This window comes from Bufo gargarizans, chromosome 4, assembly GCF_014858855.1.
Source record: "Bufo gargarizans isolate SCDJY-AF-19 chromosome 4, ASM1485885v1, whole genome shotgun sequence".
NCBI classification, from domain to species: domain Eukaryota; kingdom Metazoa; phylum Chordata; class Amphibia; order Anura; family Bufonidae; genus Bufo; species Bufo gargarizans.
The window spans coordinates 207,338,832-207,365,733 of record NC_058083.1 but is presented as its reverse complement, the minus strand read 5'-3'; the positions used below and the strand labels follow the sequence as shown (position 1 = coordinate 207,365,733).

At 40.1% G+C, this 26,902-nt stretch overlaps 1 protein-coding gene across 1 annotated transcript in view; it reads right to left on the bottom strand.

The window, feature by feature from the left end:
* Nucleotides 1-15,566, bottom strand: part of OSTN (osteocrin) — a 29,706-nt gene extending 14,140 nt beyond the window's left edge. The window contains exons 1-2 of the mRNA XM_044288610.1: nt 15,480-15,566; nt 8,851-9,065 (exon numbers count right to left, since the gene is read on the bottom strand). Coding sequence (XP_044144545.1) covers nt 8,851-9,065; nt 15,480-15,566 — 302 coding nt within the window. The remainder of the gene's footprint in view (nt 1-8,850; nt 9,066-15,479) is intronic.
* Between the last annotated feature and the right edge of the window lie 11,336 nt (nt 15,567-26,902).

Here is a 26,902-nt window from a genome sequence, read left to right as displayed (position 1 = left end):
GCATGCGCCCCCCCCCCCCCGACATGTTTTGCCTGAGTAACCGGTATCTTCAGGGGCTGGGCAGTCTGTGACAAGCGCCTGCGGCAGCGCGCAGACGCCATCTAAGTTATATGGAATCTCTGTCAGAGAATAATAAGCACATTAAGTGCTGAATCACAAGCTCACCCTGAAAGTTTTAGCATTTAGGTTTCTCACTAATTGTTAGATTTAGGTATTAATGGTGAATAAATAAAGGTGAAGTTTTAATAATTTAGTGTGGAGGGAGAAAAAATGCGTAATTTAGCTGTTGTAATACAGCTCATGTTACAATTGTAAATTCAAACGCTGCTCCTCCACAATAGGGTTTTTGTGAATGCATATTATCAAAGAATACAATTGTAATTGTTATAAATATTGTTATAATACAATTTATTTGTATAGCGCCACCATATTCCGCATAGCTTTACAAATTCATAGGGTTCATGTACGAAACAAAACTAACTGGCTAATATGCAACTGAAACACTAGGAGTCAGGGCCCTGCTCGCAAGAGCTTACAATCTTTTAAGAATAAAACCTATTTATTTGGATGGTTAGCTTAGGATAGAAAAAACAACAGTTGCCAGATCGGATGTTGAATCCTGTAGAATTGTCAGAGTTGTTTAAATATATAAAGTGGCCTCTGAGGAAGAAGCATTGCACTTCGAAACACGTTTGGTATTCCCTGCAGCGATATACATGCTTTATATATCTACAGGATTCAACATCCAATCCGGCAACTGTACGCACCAAGGAAACAAACAGCCCGGCACTCCTGCATCCATTCGGAGGACAAGATACCGCTGAAGCTCCCGCCCATGTGGGACGCCACGTCAGGAGCTGGTAAGCACAGCGGAGAAAACCAGCACACATCGCTGCAGACAACTCCCGATCCATTCAGCATCTACGGGACAGGTAATGTAACCACATAGAGATTGGAAAATACAAGCCCATATACAAAGTATCTATTATCTTCCTTTTGGATATAAGTGCGTTTATTGGCAGCAACATATTTAACGGCAGACATAGGAATATTGGACATACCTACTAACATATTTTCTATATATCTGACCTTAATACAGTGCCTCCCTGCTGTTTAGGTGGTGATTGGCTGACAAGATAATCAACTAATTTTGCTGATATAGGAGGACCGTATTATATAATACCAAACAATCACTGATTAATATGAACTAATACCATACAACCAATGATGAATATGAACTAATACTTTGATTGGATGTCATTTCACTCCGATCGCTTTACACTCTCTAATTTGAGAGTAATAGCGCCATCTACTGAATATAAGTCAAAAGACTATGACCCCACAGACATCAGTGGACGAATATTCCTATGAAGTAGACACTTCACGAAATTACTTTTTCCACAAATTAATCACATACTTTTTTACTCTTTTAAATTTTTACAATTTTTATTCTTGTCCTTATATTTGTTTTTGTTTTTTCTATCCTAAGCTTACCATCCAAATAAATAGGTTTTATTCTTTATAACAATTACAATTGTATTCTTTGATAATATGCACACGGTACTTTTTATTTAGTTTCATTTTGTTTCTTAATAAATAAATATACAGTACATTGTACCAAGATATCCCTTCATCGTCATACACAACTCTAGATATTGGAGTGCCCCCCACATCCAAAACTACTTTAGACATTTTCGCTTTGCGACATAGGGGTGAGTCGCGGGGTGAGCACCAATCCATAGCTTTCAAGCAAGTGTAGCCATTGACCCAATATATATATATATATATATATATATATTTATATATATATATATATATATATATATATACACAGTACAGACCAAAAGTTTGGACACACCTTCTCATTCAAAGAGTTTTCTTTATTTTCATGATAATGAAAATTGTAGATTCACAATGAAGGCCTCAAAACTATAAATTAACACATGTGGAATTATATACATAACAAAAAAGTGTGAAACAACTGAAAATATGTCATATTCTAGGTTCTTCAAAGTAGCCACCTTTTGCTTTGATTACTGCTTTGCACACTCTTGGCATTCTCTTGATGAGCTTCAAGAGGTAGTCACCTGAAATGGTCTTCCAACAGTCTTGAAGGAGTTCCCAGAGATGCTTAGCACTTGTTGGCCCTTTTGCCTTCACTCTGCGGTCCAGCTCACCCCAAACCATCTCGATTGGGTTCAGGTCTGGTGACTGTGGAGGCCAGGTCATCTGGCGCAGCACCCCATCACTCTCCTTCATGGTCAAATAGCCCTTACACAGCCTGGAGGTGTGTTTGGGGTCATTGTCCTGTTGAAAAATAAATGATGGTCCAACTAAACGCAAACCGGATGAAATAGCATGCCGCTGCAAGATGCTGTGGTAGCCATGCTAGTTCAGTATGCCTTCAATTTTAAATAAATCCCCAACCGTGTCACCAGCAAAGCACCCCCACACCATCACACCTCCTTCTCCATGCTTCACGGTGGGAACCAGGCATGTAGAGTCCATTTGTTCACCTTTTCTGCGTCGCACAAAGACACGGTGGTTGGAACCAAAGATCTCAAATTTGGACTCATCAGACCAAAGCACAGATTTCCACTGGTCTAATGTCCATTCCTTGTGTTCTTTAGCCCAAACAAGTCTCTTCTGCTTGTTGCCTGTCCTTAGCAGTGGTTTCCTAGCAGATATTCTACCATGAAGGCCTGATTCACACAGTCTCCTCTTGTCTGCTGCTAGAACTCTGTGTGGCATTGACCTGGTCTCTAATCTGAGTTGCTGTTAACCTGAGATTTCTGAGGCTGGTGACTCAGATGAACTTATCCTCCGCAGCAGAGGTGACTCTTGGTCTTCCTTTCCTGGGGCGGTCCGCATGTGCGCCAGTTTCTTTGTAGCGCTTGATGGTTTTTGTGACTGCACTTGGGGACACTTTCAAAGTTTTCCCAATTTTTCGGACTGACTGACCTTTATTTCTTAAAGTAATGATGGCCACTCGTTTTTCTTTACTTAGCTACTTTTTTCTTGCCATAATACAAATTCTAACAGTCTATTCAGTAGGACTATCAGCTGTGTATCCACCTGACTTCTCCACAACACAACTGATGGTTCCAACCCCATTTATAAGGCAAGAAATCCCACTCATTAAACCTGACAGGGCACACATGTGAAGTGAAAACCATTTCAGGTGACTACCTCTTGAAGCTCATCAAGAGAATGCCAAGAGTGTGCAAAGCAGTAATCAAAGCAAAAGGTGGTTACATTGAAGAACCTAGAATATGACATATTTTCATTTGTTTCACACTTTTTTGTTATGTATATAATTCCACATGTGTTAATTCATCGTTTTGATGCCTTCAGTGTGAATCTACAATTTTTATAGTCATTAAAATAAAGAAAACTCGTTGAATGAGAAGGTGTGTCCAAACTTTTGGTCTGTACTGTATATAGTAATTTTATCATTATATCACCTGGAACAAAATTTCATGGATACTTTATCTCCTTATGGAGAGTGCCTAATCTGCATGAGGAGTCTTATAGGCTGAACAACGCTCCTCTGGAATTCCGGTAAGATCACCTGGGACAATCCATTCTTAAATATTTCACTGTAAATTCAAATTTTATTAAAGGGGATTTGTCACGCGATAAGTCACTGTTTAACCCCTTCCTGTTCTATGCTGTAAACATTTGGTATCGGGAACATTACATTAACGCACTATGCAATTGAGAGACTATTTAAATCTGGTATCACCACAATCGTTTCAACCCGCGGAATAAAGTTATGTTATCATATATACCCTATGGGGAACCCCATAAAAATAAAGAACACTAACAAAATTGCATGTATTATTGTTAACATGCAATTTTTGATTGTTAAGCTTCAGTTGTAATAAATCCTATGAAATACCTGTGTCATCAAAATGCCCACTGCACCCCTAATTCCTTAAGAGGTGTAGTTTCCAAAATGGGGCCTTTTGGGGATGTTTTAGCACCTCAAGGCCTCTGCAAACCTGAAATAGTGTCCAGATAATAACTTCCTTAAAAATGGAGACCCAAAAAGTGCTCCTTCAATTCTGAGGTCAGTATTTTGGTCAGGTAGCACTCTCTGGCCACATATTGCATATTTCTAAAGACTGCAGAATGAGAGCAATTCATTTGGTATTAGTTTCATATTGTGACCTGTTGTGTTAAAAAATGGATAAAATTTTAAAAAAAATTGAAACAAAATGAAATGTTTTATTTCACCTCCATTTTGCATTAATTCCTGTGAAACATCTGCCATTGTAGATACTTTGGGGTGCACTTTTTTAAATGGGTGATTTGTGAGGGGCTCTAATATATAGGCTTCTCAAAGCCACTTCAGAATTGAATTGGTCCCTAAAAAATAGGATTTGGATTTTTTTTTTATATTTGTAAAGTTGCTGCTAAACTAAACGGATCCGTTATGCTTGGCCATAGACTTATATTATGGTGGATCAAAACAGAATGCCTCTTAAAGGCTTCCATTTTCCATTCTGTCATAGAATTCCATTATATTCTATTATAATGGAATCCATAATGGGATTCCTTCACTGCCCGAACGTCGAACCTGAAAAGTTCAGGTTCGCTCATCCCTACTTATAAGTCCTCTAATGCTCTCTACTTTTCAACATAAAGTAGACACATAGAACATAGAAAATGTACTATTTTTGTGTGGTATGACTATCTGTCTTAAAATCATACATTTTCAAATTTTAATAATTGCAAATTTTTCCAAATTGTGATAAATTTGGAATTTTTTAGGCAAACACACATGGCAACACTATTTTGCCACTAACATAAAGTACAACATGTCACAAAAAAAAGTACCGTATGTCAGAATTGCTTGGAAATGTAGAAACATTCCAAGGTTATTAGTACATAAATTGACACATGTCAAATTTAAAGGGGGCTGTGACTTTAAAGGGAAACTGTCACCTCCAAAACACATTTTGAACCAACATCATTACCTTACAGTAGCCCCCAGTATGTTCCTAATCATGTTTTTCATTCCTCCACTGGTTGTTGTATACTTTATAAAAACGCTGTTTTAATCTGTGTTTTCGCTATCCCTCGAGTCAGCTTGAAGTCAAGGGGGAAGCGGCCTTCTAGCTTTAAGTAAAGCTAAGCCTGCCCCTTATCCGTCCTCCCTTCACTGTGATTGACATCCTGCTGTGAGGCTGGGATCATGCAAGTTGGCCGGCTGAGTACGGGAGCCGGAGGCAGGATTGCGCAGTGACAAGGAGCGCACCGCGCATGCGTGAGACTTGCATGATCCCAGCTCCTCAGCAGGATGTCAATCACAGTGAAGGGAGGATGGATAAGGGGCGGGCTTAGCTTGACTAAAACAGCGTTTTTTATAAAGTATACAACAAACAGTGGAGGAATGAAAAACATGATTAGGAACACACTGGGGGCTACTGTAAGGTAATGATGTCGGTTATAAATGTGTTTTGGAGGTAACAGGTTCCTTTTAAGTCAAAAATAGGCTTCATCTTTAAGAGGTTAACCAGGCCAAATGCCTTGTAGAGCTAGATGAACGGAATAGAATTATACCTTTCACTTAGTGATCTGTTGCTTCATTCTGGAGAAAAAGTTATTTTATTCCATATGCAAATGAACAGTTAAGGGCAGTGGACAGAGGCAAGCCATTCTATCCACCCTTGCTCCTCCTGCTTCCTCTGCCAGTCCTTCCCTGCCCTTGATCGATAGGGTCAGGTTAGATGACTAAACAGGAAGCTGGTCCTGTCAATTCCAAATGAAAAAAATAAACTATGAAATGCCTAAATAACAGCATGAAGAGGAGAACTCAAGGATTTATGCCTAATGGTAATTTTATTTTACTTTAGGTGTAACTTTCCTTATTTCCAAACGGTCATTTTAGGGTCTTGGTTTACAGGAAATGTATTCTTAGAGTTCATAAGCTGACTGGACTATGAAGCATTCTATTTAGGTAGCTATTTCACTTTATCCAGCTGCTTCCTCCTGTTTGATGATTTTTGACTCACTTAGGTGTGAATTGCAGAATACTAGCTGTGTGTAAAACCAAACAGCATGTAAGTAATTATAGTTAACCTAAACACAGGCGTCCACAGGCTGTTTATTTTTGTGTGCTAATAAAGAAGTGATTCTGGAGTATGTGCAGTTAAAATTCCTCTGCTTGTAAGAAGTGTTATTTCTGTGATAAGTTCTGTGATATCTTGTGGAGAACATAAGAGGAAATTTAGCACTCCACCTTTACTTTTAACTAAAATATTAATCATCATGTCAGTAGAAAGACAAGTTCTCCTGGTACCCAAGGCCAAGATGGCAAAATGTAGCCCTACTGTCTCCCCAGTGAGAAATCATTATTACCACCAATTTGGTTGGTTTTGCACATTCAGGCGTTTTTCAAAGAAAAAGACAGGAGTGGTTTCAAAAAGAGGACACTAAGGGGGGGGGGGGGGGGTTTATAACGATGGGCCAGTCTTCATCGCTGTAATTCATCTTGCTGCTACTGGGTATTTGATAAATTTAAAAAAGTGGGTGGGAAAGTCCGACGAGCTGATTTTCTGCCATGAGAGGTTTCTCCACTTTCTACACCACCTCTTTAATGGCGTAAGATTGATACACTTTTATGCAACTTTTTTAAAAACTGCAGTTGATAAATGTGGCTGAAATAAGCTTGTTAGTTTAACTGTACCCACTTTTCAAAGCAGGAATGAGGGGTGTAAAATACAAAATGTCAAAAATAGTTTCACTAATAAGCCTAAAAAAGATACAGAGCCCTAATGTGGGATTTTTTAAAGCCAGAACTCTGGACTGCAGGGCATAATAAATTACCCTTAATTCTTTCTTTTATAAATGTTCTCCATTTGTGATCCACTCTGGCTTCAAAATCTGCATGAAAAACCTGAATATGGAAACATTTGTTTTGCCCTGCAACTGGGCTGAGATGATGTATGTTGGCATATAATATTACCCATTGACTCATCCATCATTTACCAAAAATAGACAGCAAAAAAGCCAAAATCTAGAGTACACTGTTCATTCAGTCCATATCATGTAGTTCTATATGTTAGTCTATATCATATCATAGCTTCTACTTAAAATACCTACAGAAAATAAGATTTGCCAGTTTATAAAATGTCCTTGTAAACCAAACTATGCAAAGTAATCATTTATTGGGGATCCAATGGACATTGGGCTGTTTATCTGATGGAATAAACTGTTAAAGGGGTTGTGCTAGTTCTTGAAGTTATAACCTATCGACAGGATAAAGGGATTACTAACTAAATGGTGAAGGCCCACCCATCCTGAGAACAGACGTCGAGTTTTCCCGATATGAAAGAGTGGCTGGTCTTGCATGTGCCCTGCCACTCCATTAATTTTCAATGAGACCACCAGAGATAACTGAGTATAGTGTCCAGCTAATTACAGAAGTCCCATACAGAATGAATGAGGCGGCAGGGCGTATGCTATCTATCTATCTATCTTTGCCTGTCTATATGTGTATATCTCTCTCTCTTTCTCTACATACACAAACAATTTTACATACTATTTTTCTTCTGGAAATGTGTATTAGTCTGCAAATTTATTTGTACACAATTTGATTTAAAAATCTATCTATCTATCTATCTATCTATCTATCTATCTATCTATCTATCTATCCATCCGTGTTGTTATGTTGAATACTTTTGTGTTAATAAATACAATAGTTTTTTGCTGGCTAACATAGTATTATGCAAGTCTATCGCTCTTGCACACACACAGTATTTTATATACTAAGTTTACAATTTTCTTTTCTTGGCAATTTTTTTTAACAAGTTTATTTGTAAACAATTTTATTTTAAAAAAATCAAATTTTTTCATTAACAGTTTTCTGGCTCCCTCTTCTGGTAGAATATTGAAAGAACACCTTTAAACTTGGATTATGGAACATGAAGTGATAAAACTGATTTATGTGCGTGTTGTTTTATTTCTGAGCTGCAGAGTATAGGATCTAAACAGAGTGAAACACTTGTTCAACTTGACTTGTTCTTTCATTCTGTTTTAAAAAGTTGAAGTTCCACAAAAACACACAAGAGCGAAAAATGGATGTCATGATCAATTTTGTCACTCATTAGCTAAAGTTTATATCATGTGGAATTATCACATAACAAATATATGACAGCATATGGATAAGCATCCAAGGCTAGGTTGACACTGAGTTTTTCCCAGGAACAATAATTATTACATATTCACAGGATCTTATGGCTGGGGCCCTACTGCAGGGACAGCCCCCAATTGTGTGAATGGTGGTTGTGTTCCCCAGTTGAATGGCGTAGCTGTCAAGCATGCATCCTGACCCTCTATTCAAACTGTATGAGACAGACAGAGATAGCACTGTGTTTGACGACCCTCTTTAGTCCTATTGAGTTTGAATGGAGTTGCAGCGTGAATGCCAGACTATTGCTCCATTCCACCTCTTCATCAATATAAAAAGAACGGACAACCTCTTTTTACATTTTTTACCTATTTTCAACTTCAGGATGTAATAATTTTTTTGCTTTTCGGCTTCTAATCTCCGCATTTCAAGAGCCATAAATCGTTCAATTTCTAACTTGTTCTGCAAGTAGGTACGATTTAGAAGATACCACATTAATATAGTTTCTGTTATTTGTGTGTCTCTGAGACCCACATTTCAATTAATGGAATATATCCATTTCCATTTTGTAGTACATAAGATTTTTCGATCACTTTTTATTGCGTTCTCTTAGGAGGTGGAGTAAACAAAGGTTTTATATAGTTGTATATACAGTATATAATAATACTAACTTAGGAATTCACAATCTCTGTTATACATATATATTTACTGACCTTTGCTTTCCCTTTATTTCAGTGGCGCTTGCTGAAATTCTGTCTAGTGGAGATCCAAAACCTGGAAAACTTCTTTTCTTTTTGGTCTCAATCACATCATTTTCCAGAGAGACTAGTTCATCCAGAAGCAGGAGTTTTGCTGCCAGATCAGCTGACTTCTCTTCATTTGAAATTGATCGTTGACCAACATCCAAAACAATCGGAGAGTCGAACCTCTGATCAATAAAGTTCAAAAGTTCAATGTGAATGACAAAGAAAATCCCAAAAAGCCAAATAATGCATATAGACAGAGTATGTATATTTTATATATATATATATATATATATATATATATATATATATATACAGTACAGACCAAAAGTTTGGACACACCTTCTCATTCAAAGAGCTTTCTTTATTTTCATGACTATGAAAATTGTAGATTCACACTGAAGGCATCAAAACTATGAATTAACACATGTGGAATTATATACATAACAAAAAAGTGTGAAACAACTGAAAATATGTCATATTCTAGGTTCTTCAAAGTAGCCACCTTTTGCTTTGATTACTGCTTTTCACACTCTTGGCATTCTCTTGATGAGCTTCAAGAGGTAGTCACCTGAAATGGTCTTCCAACAGTCTTGAAGGAGTTCCGAGAGATGCTTAGAACTTGTTGGCCCTTTTGCCTTCAAAAGGGCCAACAATAATCATATCCCTAATAGTTAATTGTTGTGTGCACTGCATGTAAAAGCATAATGAGCGATAATGATGAGCGCTATTACTTACAATTAGAAGCGCTCGCCGTTCGGAGCAGAGAGGAGGGAGGAGGCAGGCCGGGAGGACGGGCACTGGCAGTGTGAGTCATCCGTCATGCGCCCACGCCGCCTGCTTCATTCATGAAGCAGGCGGCGCAGGCGCGTGACGTATGACTCACACTGCCAGCGCCCGTCCTCCCGGCCTGCCTCCTCCCTCCTCCCTCCTCTCTGCTCCGAACGGCGAGCGCTTCTAATTGTAAGTAATAGCGCTCATCATTATCGCTCATTATGCTTTTACATGCAGTGCACACAACAATTAACTATTAGGGATATGATTATACAGTAAGCGGGGCCCGTGTAGTAGAATACAGTCACTGCACGGGCCCCGCTGTCATTATAAATGCAGATGCCGCCCCCAGCCCCTCCTCCCTCACAGCTGATACACCCGCCGCACGGCATTGCGGCGGGTGTATCATTGAAAACTAAGCAAAATCGGCTACATTCGCCGTATAAGACGCACTGCTATTTCCCCCCCACTTTTGGGGGAAAAAAGTGCGTCTTATACGGCGAAAAATACGGTATATAATTCCACATATGTTAATTCATAGTTTTGATGCCTTCAGTGTGAATCTACAATTTTCATAGTCATGAAAATAAAGAAAACTCTTTGAATGAGAAGGTGTGTCCAAACTTTTGGTCTGTACTATATACATATATATATATATATATATATATATATATATATACAATGCAAAGAGAGAGCAGCAGCACTTGTGGATGTAGTCGGGTGCAGAAATCCTCTGACCTTAGGCAACTCGGTCAAATATGGCTATAAAAATTTTCAAAGAAGAGGCAGCACTCCAGAGTATCCGTAAAACTACCCGCTTTATTTTCCCCTGTGACGTTTTACGGATACTCTGGAGTGCTGCCTCTTCTATATATATATGTTCACATAGCCGTATGGGGGCTTTTTTTGTATGAAAAGTTGTACTTTATATAGGTACTAGGGCTACGTGGTGACAGAAAATATTTTAGGAAATGTCTTTTTCACAATTGCATCATGTGGCATGTCACACAGTTGACTATCATTACAAAAAATGTTGCACGATTTTTCAGTGAAAGAAGAAAAATGTCACACAACACATGTCTCCATGTCACCCTAGCCTAATATTCCATATGATGTATAAGAAAGCTGAAAATAATTCAGCTTCACACAAGCCTGCCTGGATTGTGTCAGGCAGTGTCGGACTGAGGTGGCTATGGACCACCAGTAAAATTGATTTTGGGGACCCACTGTTAACCTACATGCAAATATTACCTGCTCACACAGTGGCAGCAGTAGCAACACACTACAAGATGATGGACTATGGTGGTCCCTATAGTGCAGTTGAGAGGTCAGGTCCCTGGGGAAAGAGGATACTGGCTGGCCTGCCTCTGCACATAGAAGCCTTCTCCACCTCCCGTATAATGATAAACTGGGTGATTGTTAAATAATATGCCTAGTTTCATAGCATAGGCTGGTATCTGGTTGTATTGCAGTTGGTCTACTGTGCAATGCGCCACTTGTGCAGGGGTTGGAGGACTAAGGGCCCACCTTGATTAGGGGCCCACCGGAGGATTAACCTGTTCCCCTGTGAGCCAGTCCGAGCCTGTTTTGGTAATAAGGAATGCTAGCCTAGGCAATGCGTTTCGTGTAAGCTCCCGTATAATAATACACTGGGTGATTTGTTAAATAATATACCCAGTTTTTATATAAGCATAGGCTGGTATCTGTTTGTATTGCAGTTGGTCTACTGTGCCAAGCACCACTTGTGTAGTGGGTGGAGGACTAAGGGCCCACTTTGATCAGCTGCTTCGCCTGTTACCCTGTGAGCCAGTCCGAGCCTGCTGTCAGGATCTGTCCATGGAAAAACTGATAGTTCTACATGCAAGTTCAATCAGTGTTTTTCTACAATTACATTTAGTGTTACGGATTTGCATCCGGATTGAATGTGTTTTTTGCGCAGATGAAGAAAAATGGAAGAGTAAGGGTACAGCCACATGGTGTGGTTGTGATGAGGTCATGATGCGGTTAGGAAACACATGTGATCGGTTACTACATGCATCATGTGTTTAGAGTGCAGTTTTTTGTTTGCCACTGTTGTTGAAATGTGAATTTTCCTGGTTCTTTGGCTTTCTGATAAACTTCAAATAACACCTGTGGAAAAACTTATCTCCAAGCAGCTACTCAACTGTGTATCTGTGTATCAGGTATCGTTACAACTTTGAAAGTGCCAGGACTATCTCAGAAACCTATTTTCCATTGACTTCTATTGGAAAATGAGATGCTGTGGTTCCTAACTGCATCATGACCACATCAAGACCATGCAGTGTGGCCATACCCTGACACTCAACATCCCTAAGCAACCATCTGGATGCCTTCTGTTTTTCACGCAAGCCCTATTCATTTCTATGGGTCCAGGGCTGCGTGAAAAACACACAATATAGAACAAGCTGTAATTTTTCCTGAACACAAAGATGATGCATGAAAAACTATGCTTGTGTACACATATCCAATGAAATTAATGGATCAGGATTTAGCTAGAATGCTATGTGTTCACTGCACGCATTGCATCCGGATGGAAAACTGTGAAATTAGCCTTGAAGGATATGGACACCTTTGTAAAAAAAAAAAAATTTACACTAATTTATTTATTTTGTGGAGAAATTAATTTCTCCAATTGGTTGTGTTTATCTTTTATATTTTTTTTTGTTCCACAGCCTGCTGTGCTTCCTATGCACATCAGGCTGCTCTCCTGTAACTTCTCCTGTGTGCACGGGAGCGATCACTGCCGGACACCATTAAACCATCCGGCCTCAATGATGCGATCTCATTTGTCCCCTTTATAAAATGACGAGGCTGGTTTTTGATATATCGTGCAATGTATTGAAATAAAAGATTCATATGGGTCCCTGTGTGTATGTGAGCATATGCGGCTGCTCGTTCATATACATCTCTCTGTTGTGATCCTGTTCCACTGTATACCAATGCAAAGGTGTCTATGCTGCGGTAACTGTATTTAAAGCCGCCTTGTTAATTCCCTTACATATAAATGCGGCGCTTCTGCGCTTTCCCTGAGACCCACTGAGTTCCTCCTTCTGTCAGCCATTGGTTTACCTTGTACCGCGCCTCCTGGCTGGATTGGCTGTGTGACGGAGGCGTATCTAGCAGGGCGGGGTTTCACCCTGTAAAGTTTGGCGTTCTGTGGGCCGCTTTGCGGCCATCACAGTGCCGATTCACATGCATACTAGCACGCAGCGCCTCAACCTAGAGGCTGCTAGCTCAGGCAGGATAGTAGCTTGTTAGTTACAGCTCCGCACCTCACACTAGAGGAATGCGGCGCTAGGCAGGTATTTCTATTGCTGTCTGTCCGTCCACTACCTCGGTCAAAAAAAATCATAACTGAGGCTTTGGGCGCCGCTCTAAGTTTGGTGCACATAGCTCCTGATGAAATGCATCCCCAATGTATGGAAACGCGTTGAGCTGTTACCACTTAGGGGTATGTCAGGGCAATCCTTGCTCCGCAAATCAACTTTGGAGTGATGGTTTATGCTCTGCCATAGTCCTGCACCTGCGATTATTAGTGCAGTGAGAGTCTGCGCGCCGGCTCTCGCTGTTTGGAGTGGTGTTTGGTGAATCCCCCATACCAGACATCCCCTGGATTTAGTCCTCACCCCGGGTTACACACCTTGTACCCTGTGGTGTATCGAGCCCTCTTACGTGTTGGTTAGTTTGTGAGACTGTTCTGGTGTGCCAGATGGTGGCGCTGTTTGGTAGACATTATTGCTTTCTCACATACCTAGCACTAGTCAGTGTTGACTGTTACACTGACGGGTGATACCCTCTTTTTTTAACCGTACATTTAATAAAGACATTATTATTTTGTTTTAGCGCCTATTTCCACATTATTTGCTTGATTGTATATATAGGCGTATATTCAATAAACCACTCTAGTTTATTTTCCATTTAGTTTTACTGCAGGAATAACCCTAATATATATATATATATATATATATATATATGTGTAGATTGCAGCACATCAGGCCAAATATAAATATGGAGGTGCAGGCCAATGGATCCAGCAACAAATCCTGGACAATATAAGAATTAAAAAAAATAGCAGCGGTCTCACAAAAAATGAGTGAAAAGAAAAACACTTTATTCACCCTTGTGGTCGCAACTAGGGATAAGTGAACTGTGTTTTAAGTTTGGCGTACAAGGTTCAGGTTCGGGTTATGTAAAAATTCTGTTATGGATTCTGCTACCGCGGACCATAACTAAGGGTCTATTCACAGGTCTGCATAATGGGTCCGCATCCGTTCCGCAATTTTGTGAAAGGGGTGCGGACCCATTCATTTTCAATGGGGCTGCAAAAGATGTGGACAGCACACCATGTGCTGTCCGCATCCGCACTTCTATTCCGCGGGCCTGCAAAAAATGTTTTAGATTGTCCTATTCTTGTCCGCAGCCACGGACAAGAATAGGCATTTCTATCTTAGTGCCGGCCATGTGTGTTCCGCAAAATGGGGAACGCACATGGCCGGTGTCCATGTTTGGCGGATCTGCAATTTGCAGACCACAAAACAGACCGGACGTGTGAAATGGACCCTTATGGTCCGTGGTAGCGTAATCCATAACTGAATTAGATAACCTGAGCCTTGTACACCAAACTTGAAACACAAGTTCAGTCAACACTTTTTGCAATGTTTTAGCTCATAGGTTGAAAAAAGACTCTGTGAATGAGCTGAAAACATTGCGACCACAGGGGTGAATAAAGTGTTTGAGAGTACTGTCATTTTTTTTCTTTATATATATATATATATATATATATATATAAAAAAATATATATATAAAAATATATATATAAATATATGTCATTTATCAAACTGGTATAAAGTAGATCTGGCTTAGTTGCCCATAGCAACCAATCAAATTTCACTTTTCATTTTTCACAGCTATATTGGAAAATGAAAGGAGTAATCTGATTGGTTGCTATGGGCGACTAAGCCAGTTTTCCTTTGCACCAGTTTTGATAAATCTCCCCCACTGTGTACTTCTATGTGTACATAGCATTGTGTGTCGTCACGCTGTACTAATCTGTGTGGGAAAAGTGACCGCTCACTGTGCGTACTGCACACAATACTGTGTTCAGAAGAGATTGCATGTTGTGACCATGTGAGAGCTGTCAGTAATGAGATCTACAGTATATCCTGCTTATAACGCCATGGTTCTGTCTGTAGATCGCTGCACTAACGTTATCAGCAGAAATATCTATTGTGTCTACAAATAATGGACTTTCTACAGAATGGAAAGTGAGAAATACATCTGCTACAAGCTCCAGCAAGTACCCCACAGACTTGAGAAAGGAGTATATTGACTCCGAAACGCGTTGTCATTTACCAATTAAAGATCCTATACATATCTACTGAGGTCGTGTCTTTGCGCCAAAAGGTATCACTTTTGTGTACTGACACAGTACACACCCCCTCAAATTGTGTACTATGGCTTTCGGAAGGCAACAGACTGCTTATAGCAAATGAACAGCTCCAGTGATCTCATTGCAGGAGGAACTATTTGGGCATCACAAGTAGTCTGGTCCTGATGAATTACTCTCAGATTATGTGTTTGCAATTGCCCACAGAATCTGAGGGGTTAAATGTCTGGGATCAACGTAGTCTCCAATTACAAACATTGTCTGTGGATGTCTGCTGTGCAAAACGGTAGGCACCCACCCTCTATTGGGCCCACTTAGCTCAGCATGTATGCTGAGGAATGTCAGGAATGGGTTAAAGATATAGTAGAATCCATATTGCAAAATAAGTAAAATAATTCCACAGTACTTACTCCCCTACCTCTGAAGATGCCTCTGCAAGACCAGTCCACTTCAGAATAGTAACAGCTAGGAAAAGGTAGACACTCACATTGGTCCAGTCCAGCATCTATTAGGAGAATGGACAATATCAGTATCATTTTTAAGGTCAGGGAATGCATACTGTATGTATCATCAGAGAGGTAGATAGAAGTTGATCTCACAGCTGGAGCAAAATATTACAATGTCAATGTGGTTACAGTATTTTTGCATTCACTTTGGAACCCAAAATCAGGAATGAATCATAAAAAAGAAATAAAGTATACAGGACACATACGGCCTAAAATAAAAAATTTCTAGGCTCCAACAGGGCACATTTCAAAGAATTTCCCTTTAAGATGCATAAAAATGTCCCCTGATTAAGATACATATTTGTTGTTGAAATTTTTGTCATTGACCCCCCTCTAGTATATCACTGTCCATGTTGTGGGACTATTTGTACACTTCTATTAGGTATTTGGTGGCTGCAAATATGAGCTGAAGGTTTTTCAGGTTCGCCTGACATTAAAGTGAAAGGGGCCCGCCGCAAACTTGTGGATCGCAAACATTTGATCGTGTTCGCGCAATCGCGTTCGCGAACCATCCCGGCTGATGTTCGTCCATCACTATCTGGCACCCATGGCTGACTTTATGTTAGGCTGCCTTTCCCATTACCCACACGTTTTACGCATTTTGGACAACACTGATTACTGGTTGTTCACCCTTCTCGATCCCCGCTACAGAGAGAACTTCTCATCTATCATTCCTATGGTGGAGAGGACGAGCAAAATGGTGCAATACCAGAAGGTCCTTGTGGAAAAATTGCTCCAAAAAATTCCAGCTGACAACGCTGGCGGCAGAGTACATAGTTCATTGGGCAACCGAGATGGGGAGATGAGGGGAACACACAGCAGTTCCAACAGAGGCAGGGCAACACTCTCCAAAGCATGGGACAGTTTCATGACACTCCACCAGCACCCTCACCCTGATGCCCGGCCTAGTGTCACAAGTAAGGATTTTTTTTTTAAAGATGGTAAAGGAGTACGTAGCAGACCGTGTCAGAGTCCTCAATGATCCCTCTGTGCCTTACAACTACTGGGTGTCCAAGCTTCACACGTGGCGGCACGAATTGGCGCTCTATGCCTTGGAGGTGCTGGCCTGCCCTGCCCTGCAGCCAGCGTTTTATCAGAACGGGCATTTAGTGCTGCTGGGGGCATAATAACTGATAAGCACATCCGCTTGTCAACTGAAAATGCTGACAGGCTGACTCTTATAAAAATGAACAAGGCCTGGATTGCCCCTGACTTATCTTCTCCACCAGAGGAAAGCGGCTGATCATAAGGGCACTTTAAATGTGTTTTTTTTATAATGGACTGAATACACTGTATTCCCGATACCGTATTACGAATCGTATTACGACTCGGGGTGGGAACCCTATACACAATCCTCCTTTTCTTGTCCTCTTCCATCATATAAACATGCTTATTAGTCTGCCCTTGCTTCTAATGTTGTAGAGGGTCAACTCACCTGTAGGCCCTCGCGTGTAATGTTTTAGAGGGTCAGCTTACCAGCAGGCTCTCACCTACAATCTTTTAGAGGGTCAGCTCACCTGTAGGCCCTTGCATATAATGTTTTTGCGTGTCAGCTCACCAGCAGGCCCTCAACCATAATGTTTTACAGGGTCAGTTTACCAGCAGGCCTTCACCTACAATCTTTTAGAGTGTCAGGTCACCAGCAGGCCCTCAATTATAATGTTTTACAGGGTCAGCTCACCAGCAGGCCCTCACCTACAATTTTTTTAGAGGGTCAGCTCACCAGCAAGCCCTCGCATATAATGTTTTACAGGACCAGCTCACCCATAATTTTTTCAATGGTTAGCTAAGCAGCACGCACTCGCCCATAATTTTTTCAATGATCGGCTCAGCAGCAGGCACTTGCCCATACATTTTTTGATGCTCAGATCAGCAGCAGGCACTCACCTCTAATGTTTTGCTCCTAATGTTTTTGAGGGTCACCAGCAGGCCATCAATCATAATTTTTCAAGGGTGTATGATCCCCTTCTTTATGTGTAATAAAGGGTGTATTGGAGTGGTGGTTCCTTGTAATTTTTGGAAGCCCTTTCAGTTAGTGCATAGGATTGTGGAGTGTAGGTCCCACTACCTGAACAATTGTACCACAAGGTGAATAAGGCCCTCCATTATGTGATATACAGGTTGTATCGGAGTGCCTCTTCCTTGTAATTTTTGGCAGCACTTGCACTTTATATTCAAGTAAATATACAGGAAAGAATGTTTCCTAACAATTTTTCCTCTAAAATCGATGTTATCTTCGGTTTGGTGTGTATTATGTGTCTGTAAAAGTGGCGTACTACTCGGACAACATCGTTCCCAGCAGCGACCTGGGAGTCCAAGATGCAACCACACATCCTCCCCATGCTGTTCCTGAAACATTTCGGTGGTGTTTCCATCAATTTCTGACCTTTTCCTATGAACCAGACACCCTCCCCTCTTTAGAGCAGGGGGTGCCTGGTTTAATGCTCGGGTTCTCCCATTGACTTCCATTGTGCTCGGGTGCTCGGTAGAGCACCTGAGCATTCTGAGGTGTTCGACCCCAGCACCCGAACACCCGAGCACTTTGGTGCTTGATCAACACTATTCATCGACATATATAGGAGATGATTGCTACATGTAAAAGCTGCTTAATAGCGTTGAGCGAAGATAGGCATTCAAAGCAGAATTTGGTCTGAATTTTAGGAAAACTTTGATTCTAAATTAATCCAAATTGGTAACGAATTAGGTTTTCCTAAAATGATGGCTGCACATGTTACAAAGCGAAACTAAGTGTAGAGGAGACAAGTCCAGTAACGCAATATCATCCATAATGCCATGGAGCCAGCGAATCCATAGACAGCCCTATAAAACCCTCTTCCCGTGTGGTCTTCACCATTGTCCTTTGAGCTGAGCATAGGGAGAGACGTGGCAAACACGTATGCGCTAGGGACAGTGTTGGTAAAAATGATTAATAGAAGAATATAGGAGAGGGAGCGTGCAGGGAGACTTATTCGACATCAATTTTATTTAATTATTCCTACAGTTACTTATTCCGACATCAGCCCTAAATGTAATTCATTACCAATAAGATGGAAGCCTTTATTATTCTACTGTGCCACACAGTACCATCCAGTCTGTTCCCCTTAGGGGGCAGGTCTTAATGAAGACCATCCTCATCTTTTGCTGTCTTTACTTCTTCCAAATCATCCTTCTTGGTCTCTATGTTCTAGAAAAGCCAGCAAGATCCAGAGAGAGGAGGAGCTGGATGTTCCTGATGACATATTCTCATTGATATTAGATGATGTGGAAAAGGAGGAAAAGACGATGGCAAAAAAAGGGCTCCCACCTGTAGGGCAGGAGAGTGCTGGGTATTTTGAAGTGGGTATGCCAGAGCTGATTAATATTTTGTGTTTACTGTCAAATACTCTGCAGGAGATTGCAGGCCAGAACAGCAATAATATGCATATTGTGCCCCCACCTAACTAGCCGAACCCCATACCAGCAATAGACCCTGTTTAAAGGTGCATTAAAAGTGCCGCACGGCCATGAACAATAAAGACCGACTATACAGTGTGGTATTCATTATTAAATGAAAGGTTAAGTGAAAAGCTATGGGCTAATTGGTTTGATGTTTCTGCAACTCAGCATGGCCGCACTGTGTGGCTGTAATCTAAGGCAGAGTGGCCTGTGTATACCTGTTTTATAGCGATTTGTGAAAAATTTATTCAGAACAAATGAAATTACTTGGCGAACTTCAGTGAAGCTGCCGAATCACATTTTTCTAAACTTCACTCATCTCTACTGCTTAACAAGCTGGAAATGATCAGGGATAAACAGTCATTGCCCTGTATATCAGCAAATATAACTGCCTGAACTCACCCCCTGGAAGAGAGAAGGGACCTGGTCTGCTTCTTTACTCTCTAATCTCTAATGTTATCACTGATGTGAAGAAATGGAAGAAGAATGGAGTAATGAGAGCTAGTCATCTTCTTACCCCGAGCCTCCACTTTGCCTCTATAATGTATACATACTATTTCCACATATATATTATGAAGTGTGAATATTTCTGTAGCTCCATAACCATTTTTTTATGTAAGACAATTCAATAATGGAAATTAAGATTAAGGATCTGTAAATAATGCAAAAAGGTAAGAATAGGAAATCTATCTAAACATACTGAGGATTAGGAATATATAGATAGGCACATATTACACAAAAGATTCTTCCTACTTCACACCCAAAGTAACTATGTTTTTTCCAAAATGTTATTAATCTTGGAAAATTATATTCTGGAAACATTTTATAGTCACTGCCTCCAGATCTCCGCAGAGTGAAAACTTACATCAAAGTCACACATGTGAGGAAAACATTTGCTGTAATAGATTTTACAAGTATATTAACACATCTTCAAACTTTTATAATGTACAGTTACCCTGGCAGTCACTGTAGGTCTGGAATAAGAGCGTTGAATAAGTGGATTCATAGTTACATGTTTTTTTTTTACTAATGATATTAGCAATATGATATCATAGAAAATGGATAATCTAATAAGTTTGCAACCAAACCTTAGACTGTGTAAATATTAAAGGGGTTGTCTCACTTCAGCAAATGGCATTTATTATGTAGAGAAAGTTAATACAGGGCACTTACTAGTGTACTGGGATTATCCATATTACCTTCTTTGCTGTTTTGATTGATTTTTCCATCACAATATACACTGCTCATATCCAGGGGTTATTGACCACCCTGCAATCCGGCAGTGGTGGTCGTGCTTGCACACTATAGGAAAAGTTCTCAGTCTCTCTGGTGGCCAGGACCATGGGAGAGTGCGTAGGCCAGATGTGCAGCAGCTCCTATCCTGGCCACCTCCTATTTGTTCTGCAGCTGTGGCCATTACCCCTGGATATGATCAGTGAATAATGTGATGGAAAAATGAATCAAACCAGCAAAGGAAGCAACATGGACAATCACAATACATTAGTAAGTGCCTTGCATTATTTGTCTACATGATAAATGCCATTTGCTGAAGTGAGACAACCCCTTTAAAGCCTAATTGCATAATTTACTTTATACAAGGGCACATTTATAACACCACTACACCAATCCTGTGGTGTCAAAAGTTGCAAATTTTTGTGCAACCATCACTTTTTTTGTGGGGTTTGCTCTCAGGTCGCCACTTTTCAAAAAACTTGGCAGGATAGGCAGTAGGCATTGCAGGGCCTTGTCTAACCTGCCCAACAAATGTATTATAGTTTATATCTGAACACTGGCATAAATTATAATCAAAATCTAAGATAGCTCCTAGCTGGTATAGATTTTAGTTCTGGCTCCTGGACCTGTCAAGCTATGCTTCAAAGATGCGTCACTCTCAATAAATGTGGCATATCTGACACCAGTTGGGCAGAGAATAAGACTTCCGCACAAAACACTGGTCTTAATAAATGTTCCCCTGAATGTTTAAATATTCCACTACTAAATAATATAAAAAATATATATAAAAAAATATAAATCTAGAAGGTTTTTAAGTGGCTCTGCCACCTGGATCAACCCTATACAACCAGGCATATAGCCTGGTAGGGTTGCTGATGCTAATTAAAACAATGCCTATCTTTTATCTGTAGGTAGTAGCATTGTGGAGAAATTTGAACTGTTATGAATATGCTAATGAGATATTGAAGAACCAAGAGGTGAGCTTAGGCGGTTCGAGCATTGCTCTAGAGACGCCCCTGGTGCTCCAGACTGACGCCTTTCTCCTTCAAACACAATGCCCCCTCCCTTTAGATCTGGCACCTGCATATTCGCTGTCTAGAGTGGCGCATGCGCACATCTTTATTTTCATCTCCATGAGTGAAGATGCATACTGCACATGCACTGTTCATGTCACTGAACCCAGAAGTGGCATTATGGTTGGCTTGAAGCCGACCATAGTATGCATCGTTGCTCATCGGAATGAAGATGAAGATGTCTGCACCGCAGTTTAGACAGCAGGTACATAGAATTGAAGAAAAAGGGCGTCAGTATGGAGCACCAGGGGCATCACTGGAGCGGTGCTCGAACAGCATAAGCCTGTCTCCTGGTGCTCCATATTTGTAACAGTTCAATTTCTCAACAATGCCACTACCTACAGATAAAAGATAGGTATCGTTTTAATCAGCATCAGCATCCCTATCTGTTCACTCTTCATCAGAGTTTGCAGAAGAGCTGGAGAACGCGTGGCTGTCAGATCTTTCCACCATCAAGAATGTCTGGGATTGGATAGGTTGACAGATCTCCCATGCACATCAGCCAACAACCACCTTGCCTGAACTATGGGTCCAAGTTGAAAGAGATTGGAATGACATATCCAGCATCTGTATGATCATTATCATGCCAGAGTGGTAGTCTGTATTATTACAAGGGGAGATGCCAACCAGTATTAAAGGGATCAAAACTGCCTTATTCTAAAGATATTAGCCTACCATTGCACTCTGTGGAAAATCAGTTTTGATAATCAGTTGCTGTAAGTTACGTCCTGCATTGGAGCCTTGTAATGTAGGATGCGCAAGCGTCATTGGTAAGAAAAGGGGTATGGTTAGTGTCACACGTTCTCCTGATAGCAAGACACAGCTCACTGCTTTAAGGCATGATGGAACAGCAGACAAATGACAATGCAGGAAGTAGGACTCAAGCATGGGGGATAAGAGAAAACTGCAAATGAGATACATTTGAAAAAAAAAAAAAAAAAAAGAAGAAGAAATGGGAGCTTAACCCTTAGCATACCGGAGTTTTTTTTTTTCGTTTTCATTTTTCTTCCTCATTTTCCTTGAGCCATACCTTTTTTATATTTCCGGTCACATAGCTGTATGAGGGCTTATTTTTTGCGGGACAGGTTGTACTTTCTAATGCCACCATTAATGTAGTGGGAAGCAGTAAAAATATTCCAAATGGGGTGGAATTGGAAAAAAAATTAAATTTCTCCACCGTTTTACAGGTTTTATTCTCTGGGTCAGTACGATTACAATGATACCCCATATGTGTAGGTTTTTTGTGTCTAAATAGTGTAAAAATCAATGTAAACTTTGATTAAAAAAAAATTTTTTTTACATCACCAGATTCTGACATCCATAACTTTTTTATACTTATGTCTACTGAGCTGTTTAGGGGCTTATTTTTTGCAGGACAATCTGTAGTTTTTATTGATACCATTTTGGAGTGTGCGTGACTTTTTGATCACATTTCATACATTTTGTTGGGGTAAGAGAAGCAATGAAAAAATGTCAAATTGTCCATTTTGACCCTTTTTTTCATTATGCCATTCGCTGTATAGGATTTTTTTTATATTTTAATAGTATGGGCGTTTTCGGTCACAATTATACCCATGATGTTTATATTTATTGTTATTTAGGTACTAATTTTTTAATTATACGGAAAGGTGGGCGATTTAAACTTTTATATATTTTTATATATTTTTTTTAACATTTAAAAAAAAAAAATTGGGATCATTTTGAAGCTCATATATGAGCTTATAAATATTGTTTTTAATTTTTTTTATTTTGGCCTATCAGGGATATTTAAATTGACATTTAAACTAGAATTTGCTCATTTCTTATCCTGGCCTGCCATCTGGTGGCCAAAATAATTATTGCAGCATGAATACTATCAGCCTCGTCAGTGAGGCTGAAAGTATTTAGTGCAACTACTGATGCCCCAATTGGCCGCATGGGGCATCAGTAGGAAGTCTGGAAGCGTGAGCTTTGGTTTTTGTGCATTTAGATGCCGTGATCTCGCTTGATCGCGGCATCTAAAACCTTTAATTACCGCAATCAGCATTATTGCCGGTCACGGTAATTAGCCGCAGGTCTCTGCTGTGTGAAACAGCAGAGACCTGCTGGCCATGGAGCCCGCTGCACATGCGAGCGGGCTCCATGTTTACACCTCGCTCCAGCACCGTACATGTACGGCGCTGGTAGCAAAGGGGTTAATGTGACCCTGGCTCAACCTTGCTTGCTGCAGAACCCAACATAAAGGATGCACCAACATGCAGTTTATAGTTTGTCAATGTCAGCTCAATCACATTCAAATTTCCAGGTGATCTTTTTTTCATTTTCTGCTAGTGTATTACCAGCTTTGTAATATCTGGTAAAGGGTGTTCTGCAATGGACAGTCTTCCCCAGTGATCCTTGCAATCTATAGGCGAATGCAGGGAATGCGAGGGAAATGAAGCATTAAACAGTTCCTACCGAAATGAATGGGTAACCCATCTCTCTATTGACTCAGGCTTTCATAATATGGTGATGCAGTATGAGTTTACTAAAGACACAATCTCTTTAAGGTTTCATTTTAGAAATCTACAGAACTACATTGTATGTTACTAAAGTTGCGGTTTGTAGTCAGATGCTGAGCTCCTGCAGGCTGAAATTTACATTTTATGTAGCAATGTGAAATGTTATTTTCACTTGATAAAAATCATTATATTTTCATAACCAGTAAAAAAATATATGATCAACTTACTATCGTTTTCAAACATGCTGGTTTAGTTTGGTAAAGCTTTTCCATATTGATTCAGGAAAATGATCACTTATCACTAGTTTTTTGTCTTCGATTCTTGTCTACTTTTCACACTGCCTTCCACTTCATAGGAGAGGAAAACCCAACACATGAGTGCCTTGTATATGGTTTAAAGGGCTTCTGTCACCCCACTAAACCGTTTTTTTTTGTTTTTTTTTGGTTTACTTATAATCCCTATAGTGCGATTTCTGCATACATAAGCTAAATAATCATTTCGGTTCAGTAGAATTTGTTAAAAACATAATTTTAAAATATGCAAATTACCTTGCTACCAGCAAGTAGGGCGGCTACTTGCTGGTAGCAGCCGCATCCTCCGATCCTAAAGACGCCCCCCCTGCATGTTGATTGATAGGGCCAGGGAACGGGATCGTCCTCTGCTGGCCCTGTCTGCTATCAAGATCTTGCGCCTGCGCCGTAACGGTATTCAGTCGGCGCAGGCGCACTGAGAGGCGGCCGCTCGCTTGGCCGCTTCATCCTCAATGCGCCTGCGCCGATGACCTCACATCTACACCCGGCACAGGCGCATTGAGGATGGAGCGGTCGAGTGAGCGGCCGCCTCTCAGTGCGCCTGCGTCGATTGAAGACAGGTACGGCGCAGGCGCGAGATTTTGAATTCAAACAGGGCCAGCAGAGAACGATCCCGTTCCCTGGCCCTCTCAATCAGCATGCGGAGGGGGCGTCTTTAGGATCGGAGGATGCGGCTGCTACCAGCAAGTAGCCGCCCTACTTGCTGGTAGCAAGGTAATTTGCATATTTTAAAATTACGTTTTTAACAAATTCTACTGAACCGAAATAATTATTTAGCTTATGTATGCAGAAATCGCAGTATAGGGATTATAAGTAAACAAAAAAAAAAACGGTTTAGTGGGGTGACAGAAGCCCTTTAAATCCACTAAAGATCTTTTCTACATCGTCATAGCTTGCATTCTAAGTGATGGATTTTAAAGCTGGACACTACTGTGAAACTGAGGCTATATGTGTAGTGGAAGACTCCTATTGCTATTCCTTTTAAAGAGATACTGCCTAAAATAGCAAATAAGTAATATAAAAGGTTATTACAAAGTTCTTAACCCACAATGGAATTAAGCATAGAAGACCTGATACTCAAAACCATGCAAACACTTTCTTGAAGTAGAAACTGATACATGCAGCTAATTGCAGACATACAAGATTATGTACATCAGTTTAGTACTTTGTGAATGTTGCAGCTTTGTACTTCACTAACCCCACAATTAGGATAATCCTATTACTTGGCACTGTTCAGTGCTTTGGTGTTCACTTTTCTTCAGCACTTTTCTTCCAGGACACAGAGCCCCCTTTTATTCATGATCATTAAGTGGTAGAGTCATAAAACTACTGTATCAAATTCCATCTGATAGACAAAGTTTTATCTAAGCGTCGCTTTTTGAGACCTTCCAGAGCTACGGTACAACTATGTGTATTTATCTCTTTTGAGACGTACGCCAATAAAGAAGAAAATCTTTAAAGCTTCAGTGAGCTCCCCAAAAAATTTCTTTATACATGCCTACTCTCTCAAATTGTGTTAAACACACAGCCTAATGGATGTTTCACGCATTATGACGTACAGGTACGTCATTGCGTGACAGGGGATGTATGGAGTGAGCCCGCTCCATATGCACGATCTTACCCCTTCCCAATTTTACTTATAAAAATACATAAACAATAAAAATATAACCATGTTGGGTATCGTCGCGTCTGAAAATGTCTGAACTATTAAAATATTTTTAAAAATTTCTTGTGCGGTGAACAGAAAAAAAAATGAAAAACACGCGATTTGCCATTTTATTGGGCATTTCGTCCCCCCCAAAAATTGAATAACGGTGATCAAAACGTTGTATATACTACAAAAATCAATGAAAACTACAGTTCGCAAAAAACAAGCCGTTATAAAGCTCTGTAGACCGCAATATAAAAAAGTTATGGCTGTCAGAATAAAGCGATGCAAAGAAAATTTCGATTTTTCTGAAGGTTTTCATTTTTTTTAAGTAGTAAAACAAAGCAAAAACTGTTAAAGTTTGGCAGAATAAGAATGTCAGGTCAGTTTTAGTGCATAGTGAACGCTGTGAGGTCAAAACCCCCAAAACCTTGGTGAAATTCAGTTTTTTTTTCAATTTTGCCACACAAATATTTTTTTTTCCTTTTCTTTAATACAAGACATGGTAAATTAAATGATGGCATTTATAATGCATCTTGTCCCGCAATAAATAAGCCCTCATATAGCCATGTGAACAGAAAAATAAAAAGGTTATGGCTTTTGGAACATGAGGAGGAAAAATCAAAAATTTTAAAATGAAAATAGGCCTGGTCTTGAAGGCTAGTTTAGAATGACCATCCAGACAGGTGCAAACTTATACCTAGAGTAAAACGTAGCATTCTAGACACCTAGAGCATTCAAGAGGTTGTCTCACTTTGGTAAATAGCAGTTATTATGTACAGTACAGATCAAAAGTTTGGACACACCTTCTCATTCAAAGAGTTTTCTTTATTTTCATGACTATGACAATTGTAGATTCACACTGAAGGCATCAAAACTATGAATTAACACATGTGGAATTATATACATAACAAAAAAGTGTGAAACAACTGAAAATATGTCATATTCTAGGTTCTTCAAAGTAGCCACCTTTTGCTTTGATTACTGCTTTGCACACTCTTGGCATTCTCTTGATGAGCTTCAAGAGGTAGTCACCTGAAATGGTTTTCACTTCACAGGTGTGCCCTGTCAGGTTTAATGAGTGGGATTTCTTGCCTTATAAATGGGGTTGGGACCATCAGTTGCGTTGTGGAGAAGTGAGGTGGATACACAGCT